The 11,407-nt window shown below is 42.6% G+C and overlaps 1 protein-coding gene across 1 annotated transcript in view; it reads left to right on the top strand.

Moving 5' to 3' along the window:
- Nucleotides 1-5,471: 5,471 nt before the first annotated feature.
- The window catches only part of Il2ra (interleukin 2 receptor subunit alpha), a 50,046-nt gene continuing 44,110 nt past the window's right edge, over nt 5,472-11,407 (top strand). Inside the window, exon 1 of the mRNA XM_028892322.2 lies at nt 5,472-5,720. Coding sequence (XP_028748155.1) covers nt 5,657-5,720 — 64 coding nt within the window. The 5' untranslated portion in view covers nt 5,472-5,656. The remainder of the gene's footprint in view (nt 5,721-11,407) is intronic.

Below are 11,407 nucleotides of genomic sequence, written 5' to 3'. Positions count from 1 at the left end.
TCTCCTCTCCTTTCTTCTCCCCTCCTTTCCTACTCTCCCCTTCCCACTTCCCTGGTCCTCTTCTCTCTCCTCTCTTGTCTTCTCCCCTCTCCCCTCCCCCTTCTACTCCCCCTCCATGCCTCCTCCCTCACCTCTTCTCCCCTCTCCTCTTCTAATTCTGAGACCACAGACGAGCACGTGGCTCTTCAGAGAGAGGAGTGGAATGACGGGGTGAGGCAGCTTTCATGTGGTGTCGCTCGGTGGTACAGGTGGGTCTGATAGAGTCAAGGAGCAGTGAGCAATTGCTTCCTTTTCCAAGGGCCGGTTTCTTCTTCTCCTGGAGTAGATTCAGGGCAGTGACGACCTCTTCACTTCTTGACTTCAGAGCCCAGTGCAACAGGTTGTTTAATTGCAGGTACTCAGCCAACATGTGTCCGCGGACGACTTGACAGAGATGAAGGGCTTTGGTCTGAGTTTCAGCTTTTGTTCCCTGTGGACTTCCTCTGTAGCCCTACTGGACAGGAGGGATGGGAGGGGAGGTAGAGGGGAGCTAGGAGACTCTGGGCTACACAGCTCCCTCTCGCGCCTGCTCACAGAGAAAGCTGTGCTCAGAATGTTAACACATCCTCAAAGCTAATTCAACTCCAGAATGTATGACTAAGAGAAAGGAATTTAATCAGAAAAAGTTTTGGAGTATTGGGGGAAAAGTTAATGCCACAAAAAGAACCATGAACTATTTCCTTCAAATGAAGTTCAGGATTTCTTTTACTCTCTTGGTTGTGCCCCCAAAGTTGCCCTTGTCTTTCCACTCTATCTTGATCCCTGTCTGTCGTTCTTCCTTAAACTCTGTTCTACTGTCTACTGCGTTTCTTTTCATTAATTCACTTCCTGTGTGCATATGTGGCTGTGGAGTGTGTGCATGTTTGCATGTTTACATGCATGTGGGCACCTGAGCTCCTGGGTGTACGTACATGTGCACATACATGTTTGCCATCAGGCGTCTTCCTTGGTCACTTTCTACTTCATTCTCCCAGGCAAGTCTCTTGCTGAGCCCAGAGCTCCCCTGATTCAGAGTCTAGCTGGCCAGCTTGCTCTGAAGATCCCACTCCTACCACACGTGTGGGAGTTATAAGCAGCCGCCATGCCTGGTTGGCTTTTGCCTGGGTTCTGGAGATCTGAACTCCAGACTTCACACTTATGTGGCAGGTGTTTTATCCATTGATAAACATCTCCCAGCCCTTCTTCATCTTTTCTAAAGTGTAAATTTTCTCACTCTGCATCTCTAATTTGTGAAATCTTGCCTACCACATTAAACATGTTAGAGAGACAGGGATATGCTAGGGACCACAGCCTCACACATGTTAAACAAGTACTCTGCCACTGAACTGTTCCCCATCCTGAACCATTCTTAAGAACTGAAAACAATGATAAAATAATTCAACTGATGCCTTTTGAAAAATTATTTTTATTTTTATATGTATGGGTCTTTTGCTGCGTGTTTGTAAACACACCATGTGTGTTCAGCAGCCTTGGAGGACAGAGGAGGGAGTCAGATGCCCTAGAACTGGAGTTATGGCTGTAAGCTGCTATGTGGGTGCTGGGAACTGAACCCAAGTCCTCAAGAAGAGTGGCTAATGCTCTGGCTCCTGAACCATCTCCCCAGCCCCTTGGCAGATGTTTTTGAAAGGTAGATAATAGGTACCAAAATGCAGTTAGAAGGAAAGAAGTCTGTTCTAATGTTCTGTAACCTGGTAGGATAACTGTAATCTACAACAACTTACGAGAGAAGGACCTGCATGTTCCCAATACACAGGAATGAAAAAATTCAAGATGGAAATGCTATCACCAGACTACATGATTGCACACTGCACGTATGCTCATAAGTGAACATAGACATCATCTTTCAGTTTTTAGAAAAAGAAGGCTTTGGGTCTGGAGTTAAATGGTTCAGCATGGGACATGTACCTAACATTGATGGGACATGTATTTAACACATTGTGAGGCCCTTGGTTCCATCCCCAGCCACAAAACAACAGAAAGCACAACTTTTTGAAAATGTTAAAGGAAAAGATTAGAGTAGTTTTGTTTTTGTTTTTGTTTTTTTAAGTAGGATATTGGGCCTTTCAGAACCAGAGAAAATAAAAGCAAAGTTAACTAACATACAGAATAGAAGATAAAACCATGGTAATAGGATTAAAAAAATCAAAGATGGCTACTTCTACAAAATACTTGTGTAAAATTGTTCATGTGAATATTTTAAACTTACCTACAAAAAAGTAATGGGAATGTAAGCTGGGCATGGTGATGCACACCTTTAGTCCCAGCGCTCAAGAGGCAGACAGTGAGTTCAAGGCCAGTCTGGTCTACATAAGAAGTTTCAGGACAACCAGGGCTACTCTGATTCAGAAATATTAATGGAAGCAGTAACCGTCTGTGGGCAGGATGAAAGCATCTGCAATAGAAAAGAATGACCACCAGCCAGGAGAAGGCGCCACCCTCCGAGCAGTTCTTCCTTAGCCCATTCATGCCTCCAGTCTTCATGCCATCCTGCATGCACACATGCCTTTTCCTTCCTTTCCTGGGTCCATCTATGCTCTCTGGGGCTGGAGGCTTTTCTGAGATTGCCATGAAAAAGCAGGAGGGCCAGGGAAGGGAAGGGAGAGGAGATTTGACTTCCCTCCCCACCTTTCTCCCTCAGTTCCTTTCCATCTTCCTCTCTAGTCTTGACTCTGATCAGCAAAAACGCTATATTAAAAGTTAGTGAGGTGGGGTGGGGGAGACTGGAAATCAAACGTTAGTGTAGATGGTAAAAAGACCATCTTTCGGCCAGGCAGTGGTGGCGCACACCTTTAATCCCAGCACTCAGGAGGCAGAGGCAGGAGGATCTCTGTGAGTTCGAGGCCAGCCTGGTCTACAGGGCAAGATCCAGGACAGGCACCAAAACTACACAGAGAAACCCTGTCTTGAGAAACAAAAACAAAAACAAAACAAGACCATCTTCAAAGACTATCCCATACAGTGTGAGAGAGAGAATGAATGGCCCAAGCAGAGCATTAGCTCCTCGATGTAAGTGGAACCATCTTTCTACTGCTCACTTAACACCAGCCTCAAGCATCTGGACTCAGCCCTTTCATGCGGTTAACTCAAGCCAGTGAATTTTCCCCTGACTAAAGCCCACAACCTCTGTTCTCCATCTCCCACATTCAGGTATTAAAAACTGCATTTTCCCATGTACAAATACTCTGGCAGCGAGCTTCCATGTTATTTGGATTATAATAAACTAATTTAAGTCTCTATTATCTCATGCCTAGAGAATATTTTAGCATCTCTCAGCCTTCATTTCTCTTGAAATTTAACTTTCCCCAGCATACCATACTAGTTTTTGGCATTCTTGGGTATCTTAGAGTTACTATTGCTGTGATGAAATACCATGACCAAAAGCAACTTGGAGAAGAAAAGATTTATTTCACCTACAGTTCCATATAACAATTCATCATCAAAAGCAGAAAGGGCAGAAACTCAAGCAGGGTAAGAACCTGGAGGCAGGAGCTGATGCAGAGGCCATGGAGGGGTGCTTCCTGGCTGGCTCATCATGGCTGTCTCAGTCTACTTTTTTATAGCACTCAGGACCACCAACCCAAGGATGGCACCACCTACAATAGGCTGGGCCCTCTCCCATCAATCATTAAGAAAATGTCCTACAGCCCAATCTCACGGAGACATTGTCCCCATTGTCTAGCTGTGTGAATTTGACGTAGAACTAGGTAGGACACTGGAATCATGCTCCACCCTGTTTGGACATGTTTGGCTCAGATCTAATCATCTTATTTTAGCTTTCAAAATCCTCTTCACCATTGATACAACTGACGTTTCTGCCTTCACTTTCTTCTAGCCACCAGCTCAACCATACTTCTGGTTAACTGTTGACCACAGTTTGCGCCTGCAGGATCCATATATGAAGACTACATTCACCTTTCAAGGACAACCCTTATGTCTTTCCTGAACATATCTATCTATTACTTTTCCCTTGCTAAATCTCTCCTGCTCTTCTGCATCATGGTCGCCAGTCAACTGCCACCTTGTACGATTAGAATGAGCAAAGCCTCACCTCCTAAGAAGAAGCAATCTGGGTCAGATATTTTTTTGGTGCCTGGTATGACAAGCAGTTTCTTCTGAGAAATACCAAACATTTCTGATAACAGAGTTAAGCAACTTCCTGATATTCTGAGACTCAGCTTTATACAGTTGACCAACTACCTGTCCTAAAGGAACATAGTGACCTTTAACCAAATGTTTCTTAAATTAATCTATTGGGGTCATCTAGACTATCGTTTCTCCCTTAAAAAGTCTTTGCCAGGGAAGAAATATTTGAAATGGACTTAGTGGGAACTACCTATTTCCAGCAGGTTTGACTCAAAACTTTGAAATGTGCTCACAAGAACTTGTCTGAAATGGCTTAAAAAGTATGCTTGTTATATATTCATGTTTACGTGTGTCTTAGTGCATCATGGTTAAACACCCACATGTGTTATGTGCTATTCCAGTGGTGATGTCAAAAATACATTGGATATAACCTGTCTCCAGAAGCCCACAGTACCTTGAACCTAAGATTCTCAGACTCTTAGAGTTCAAAGTGCCTGTGACACTCGTGAAAATGTCTATAGATTTCCTGATTACATGCCAATGTGCATTTTTCTCTCAAGGGAGGAGACCAAGATTTCATCAGATCTTATTCATAAACCAAGATGAACAGCAACTAAACTCGAGGTAAAAAGACTTATCAATAGTGGCTGACAACACAGCATAGTCATGCTATGAGAGAATCGAGAGGGTTCTGAGAGGCCTCCTGGGAGAAGTCATACTCAAGAGTCTTCCATTGTAACTGCAAACTCATCTGGGTACCAGTCCGGCTTCTTCTTTTTGTATCCTACACCCATGGTGCAATGACCCATGCTTCAGAATTCAAAAATCTCATACATGGACTGAACACGTTTGTTTGTCATATCCTCTAAGCACAGAGCAGAGCCTGGAACCCACTTAGACTCCTAAGAGGGCTCCAGGGTCAGGCCAGTTTACATGAAATGTCCATCTTTGGCCAAAGCTGCCTTTCCATGTCCTTGCATGACCTTGCTCCTCCATTCTTCACAGCCTCTGTTGAGTCCTCTGGGGGGGACTCCCCCCCCCCAGAGGACTCAGTTTACAAAACTCTAAATGAGACCACTGCCAAGAAATGCTTGCTCACCCCTCCTGCAACGGCAGGGGAATCTCCCTTTCCTTTTATGGGTGAAGCACAAGAAAGGATTCATATGTGGAGCCTGATCCTTCTCACCAAGCACAGCCCACACCTCCCAGCAATTGAACTTGAAAAAAAAAAAAAAAACTTTTTTGAAAGTTTGAAAAATTACCGCAAACTATATTGTCATCAAAAAAACACTTCCTATATGAGATCACAGAACAGAGTAGGCACAACTTCCTGCTGAGCAGACCAGCCTAATGCTTAAATAGAACAACTCCTGACTGTCATTGACATTATATAAAAAGCCAAGATGACAGCCTGAGAGGATGCAGCCCTTGCTCTGACATCCTCCCAGTAGGATGCAGGAAAGAGGCTGACCCAACCAACCGCAGAGCATTTCAGCCAGTTCCCCATTCCACCCTGATTCCACGAGCCTGGAAGATGGAGACACTCTTGCTGATGCTAGGATTACTCTCATTCCTCATAGGACCCAGTTGTTTGACAGGTAAGAGGCCAGAAGATGCCCTGGGAATCTTGGGAAGGCTAATGGAATCTTGGGAAGCCTACCACTTCCAGGTACAGAACCAGAAGCAGCACTAAGGTATAAACTGAAAAGGGAGTTGACTCTTGGGTTCTACCTGTTGTCTGTGGCCCATCGGGACATCATTTTGTGCCTCAGTGGCCCCTAATCTATAAACCTTGCTTAGAATGGCATGAAGGATTTTATCAGTCATAGTCCTTTTCAGTTTTTGTTTTTTTTGAGACAGATTCTCATATAGCCCAGGCTGGCCTCAAACTTCACTAGGCGTAAACAAGGATGACCTTTAACTCCTGATAAATGTGCTCCACCTGTCTGGTAGTTGCTTGTTTTCAGGTAGTCATGTAGCCCAGGTTAGACTAGAACTCACTATATAGCCTAGACTGACTTCAGACTGGAGATCCCCTTCCTCAGTCTCCCACATGCTGAGACTATAGGCCTGGGCCACCATGCCCAACTAATACATTTTCTTTTATTCTTCCACTACATCTCTAAACACAACTGTATGATAATTCTAAAAAGCTACTAGAGACCTCTCAAAGTCAGTTTCTGCCTAAAGTATGAGTAACTCATATAAAGCAGACAATTTAGGACTTAAGAATGTTTTATTCCCAGAGATTTTTTGGTTTTGCTGTCTTGGGGAGATACTTGTGAGTGTGATTTTATGGCAAATTCAGAAACAAATATACTCATTTTCACAGCATAGCTTTTATCTGCTTCTCTGTGTGTAGCTTCTGTATGTGTACATATGGACACATATGTTAATCATAAATTCTATCATCATGGATTTTCTCAGATATTATTTTAAGAAATAAAAACCACCAACTTGGGTATCAAATAACTCTTCTTAATTAAAGGTGGATTTTCTAATGCTGTTTTTTTTTCTTGATAACCCAGCAAGACAAATAAGGTTTTGGGGAAATATATATATATATAGAGAGAGACATGGAAGTGTCTCCCCATGTAGTTAGTCTTGGATTGCCTGGAACTTGCCATGTAGACTAGATTGCTTCAGACTCATAAAGATCCACCTGCTTCTGTGCAAAACATCACTCCAGGCTGAAAAAAAAATATTTTTGAAAGCCTATGATTTCATATTCTTAATTTCTAGAAATGTATTCTTAAATGACTTCAGAAAAATGCTTTGAGAAGAGAAAAATTACAACATATATGTGGAGTTTAGTTGCTGATTTGGGGGCAAGTGACCACATTGTGTTGGGCCACACAGTGACCTGGTATAGGAGCATTGTGACTTTGGAGTTAAGGTTGCCATGTTAGGAAGCTTTTAATGTGATTTCTCCCTCAACAGCAGCTTTCCCTCAAGAGTGTCTTTGCCAAGTCAATCCAAGTCAGAATAACCAAGTCTTTACAATCAAGCATATTCTGTCTCTGAGGAAAGCATTTCAAGTAAACTTGTGTTATTATGAGCCATGGTTGACTTATATGGGGTTCAGAATGGTCTTTGTGGATTACCATTCAGAGTCCTTCATTTACTTGATTTTGCAAAATATCTGCCCAATACTTCTTATGCATATGTACATGGAGAAATGACAGTAATACAGGTTGGAATGTGTGTAGAGCTACAGGAATGTGGGGCTGTCAGAGAAGCCTTCATGAAGGTAGCATGTCAACTGAGCCCTGGGGACTGGCAGATTTCCTTAAGGTAAGATTTAAGATGACAAAGAGGCCAAGACATGGAGGTGCATGGGGAGTCAATAAGTGGTCCAGTGTATTCTCTATCCTGGGCAGGAATCCGGGGTCATGGGGTAAAGAGCGGAAAGATAGGAACTAGGCCAAAGGAATTAAAGCCCTGGACAGAAAGTTCAATCTTTTTCTTTTTCTGTGTTGTTGGGGAAGAAATCCAAGGCCTTGAACATGCTAGACAAGTACTCTACCACTGAGCTGCATTCTTAGTCCACAACTTAAAATGTCTTAGTTGCATTTGGTAGGCAACAAAAAGCTACTTGAAAATGTTAGGGAATGCCATTTATAGAGTACATTTGATGCGCAGATGTGTAAATTTTATTACAGCTTATAACCACTTTGCAGTGTGGGTGTCATGAACCCATAGAACAACCTCAAACTCAGATGATCATGGCTGCAAGGCTCAAACACAGCTTGTTCTTTCTGTTGAAAACAGGACCGGAGGTGACCCTGGCTGAGAGCAGAGGTAGAGGAGGTATAGGAAGTATGTCAAGAGGCAAACTGCTCCCCAGTGGGAAAGACAATGAATTGGATTGGAATGCTGAGGTCAGAAAGCAGCTCAGAAACTACCCCAGGGCAAAAGATAATCTCATTCCAGACTTCTTTTTCCTCCAGGAAGAATCCAGTTTAAACAATTAATGGGGCTAGAGAGATGGCTCCTTGGTTTAGAGCACTCTTTGCTCTTGGAGAGGACTCAGGACCCAACACGGTGGCTTACAGCCATCTGTAACTCATGTTCCAGGGGATCCGACAACTTCTGGCCTCCACAGGCGCTGCATACACATGGTGCACAGATGTATACACAGGCCAAATACTTAGACATATAAAAATAAATAAATCTTAAATCTAAAAAAGTTTAAAAAAAACAAACAAGTCCTTCTATTCCTCGGTCTTTAATGAAATAAAACAGACTGTCAACAGATATGTAATTTCTAGCTGATTCATAAGACAGATTTTCATTCTGAAAATTTCCAAAGCCACCATTTAAAAGTGTGATGTGGTACAAGGGATGTATTAGTCAACCTGGGTGTTTTTAGTCTCTATATCACTGGGTCTTGGGATGTGGTTAAAAAGAGAATTCTCCCTGATATTGCCAACACAGCGGGTTACTGAAGGCACCTTTCTCAGAATTGTGGAAATTCTGAGATGCCCTTTGATCATCTTTCATTCTAGGAATTCTGTAATCAAATCTTTATCCCTACAGAGTAAAAAGACAAAAGGTGTGGAAACCCATTAAGGTGATATGATTGTCTAATTATCCCTTCTGGTAAAGGCTACTGCCCACATTAGAATTTCCCATCTTTAGCTTTGTTATTATGACACATGCTTCATATGTGATCCTTCAGTTTCTCCACAGTATTATAGCTACTGTTGCTGTGTTCATCTTCAAAATAGACCCTGGAAAGATGGTACTTTGCTAAGCATTCAGAATACTTAATAAGAGTCGTGACTTTTTTTTTAAGTGTCTTAAATAGACGGTTTGGTATGTAATCCATGCTTATGCTCCATTTAGCTTTGAGAATTGAGAAAAGCATAATTGATTCCATCCACTTATATGTCAATTGGCCATGCTCTGAAAGAACAGCTTGTACGCTCTACAGCTCCATCACTCTGTTCCTCCCAATTGGGGATTTTTCTGTCCACGCATACACACTTGTGTTCATGTGGATATGTGTGCACATGAGTGGGGGGGGCAGGGGAGTCAAAAGTCAGTTTTGGTATCAATCCTCAGGTGGCATTCACATGACGTTGTTTTGTTGTTTGGGAGTTGTTCCTGTTGTTGTCTGGAGATGGGGTTTCTTGCTGGCCTGGGGCTACACGGTTAGGCTAGGCTGGCTGGGCAGTTTCAGGAATCTGCCTGTTTCTGCTTTCCCAGGGCTGGTATTAAAGGTCTGACTGCCACGTCCTGCTTTTCTTTTTTTTCACTTTTTTATAGTATTTTATTTTAGGTGTATGAATGTTTTGTCTGCATATTTCTATTGCACCATGTGACTACTTAGTACCTCAGAGGTCAGAAGAGGGCGTTGGATCCTCTGGGAATGGAATTACAGATGGTTATAAGTTACCAGGTGGTGCTGGGAAGTGAACCTAGGTCCTCTGAGAGATACCAAGTGCTCTTAACTGCTGATCCATCTTTCCAGCCCCCATACTCAGCTTTCTTGTGGGCACTAGGGATCAGAACTGAGGTCATCATACTTAGGCAACGAGTACTTTACAAACTAAGTCATCTCCCCAGCCCTGGACACACACACACACACACACACACACACACACACACACACACACTCAAAAACTTGGAGAATTCTAGATACTTTGGTGTAATTTCTTGTGGAAATCATCCCTGTGGTAGCAATGCACACCATGAAGGCAGGCTGCACCTTAACACACTAGCTGTTCAGGTTAACACCACATTTTCCTTTTTGTCTGGTAATGGACATAAATTTTTACAAATGAAGAATGAGTTCCCTTAAGAAATAGAGCATGCCACCAGTGGTCATTGAGGAATAGAACTCGGAGGCAAACGAACTTTTAAAGAAGTGGCATTTGGAGTAAGACACCTAATGATGGTGTTGGGAGAATCAAAGACAAGACCTAGGAAGTCACAGCTGTCAGCAAATTTCTCTCTGCAAAAAGGAGAAGGTTGATAGAGGGCTGTTGAAATCCCCTTCCAGCTCCATCATTCTATGTCAAGAATTCTGGAAACAAAAAAGTTCTGCACAAAAACATTTTTATTCTGGGGTACTGTTGGAAACAAAAGACGTTCCCAACCAAAGACCTGCCAGGTACCATATGGATTGAAAGGTCACCCTTCAGTATCAACAGACCAAAATCTGAAAGCTCAGTTGCAGGTTATTTCCCACTCTCAAAAGGTACTGCCCTGCATTGCAGCATGATTACTATTTCCGTACTGCTCAAGTTGTGGGCGTAAGGTAAAAACATCACTGTGTTTTGGTGAAGTCTTTGCTTTCTATAGGAATTTCTTTCCTCGAATAATGTCCATGTTTCTCAACAGGAGTGGGGAGCTAGCTCTCTCCTATCTTTATCTTGAGCCATTCATTCCCTGTGAGAAAGAAAAAAAAGAGCACCTTCATTCAATACATTAGTTCAAAAGGTTATAAACCCCAAGGCTGAGATGCCCCGGTGGTTAGGAGCACATGCTATGTTTGATGAATTTGGTGCCTAGTTCCCATCTCACAACTGTTTGTTTGGATCCAGTGACCTCTTCTGGTCTGCATATACATATAGACACACACATAAATACAAATAATTCTTTAAAAAATGTTATAAACCCTTCATCTCTGAATGGGTTTCAAATAAAGACTAGAGCCCAGGCCTCTTGAATACTGGCCCAGTATTTCTTGTACATCTTTATCCTGATTTTCAGAAGTGATATCTCTTTCTCCATCTAGCCATCCATTTACATATTAGGATTATAGGGATGAGAAAAGGGACAGCCCTTGTTCTTCACCAGGGAAAATTAAACATTCTCCTGAGTGGTTCCTATCTTGACTGCCAAGGGAAAGTCAACATCTGCCTGTGAGTCAACAATCCATCGCACGACCAATTCCCCACCATGTTTTCAAGGAAGCCACCCATTTGCAGGAAAAACAATAATTAAGTCATCCTTGGAAATTTTAGACATTTTCTACTCTAATGTTGCTCAGATAGTTTTTGGCTATTTGATTTTATGGTCATTTTGGGATTTGCCTTCATCAATAAGCAAACACAGGTCTCAGTGGGGACTGTCTGAGGAACAAAGTTTCTCAATACCAGATGCACAGTAGAATGTGCAGCTGGGATGCTTATAAAAGTGATGAATAGGACTTCTTAAGACCAGTGAAGTCAGACTCTCTGGGGGAGAAAAACCAGACACACTAATGACATTGTTTTTTATGTCTCCAAAAAACCAAACAATGGAGATGCAGTGGGGATTGAAATCCAACAAACAC

This window comes from Peromyscus leucopus, chromosome 5, assembly GCF_004664715.2.
Source record: "Peromyscus leucopus breed LL Stock chromosome 5, UCI_PerLeu_2.1, whole genome shotgun sequence".
Lineage (NCBI taxonomy): Eukaryota > Metazoa > Chordata > Mammalia > Rodentia > Cricetidae > Peromyscus > Peromyscus leucopus.
This window is presented reverse-complemented; position numbering and strand designations above follow the sequence as displayed.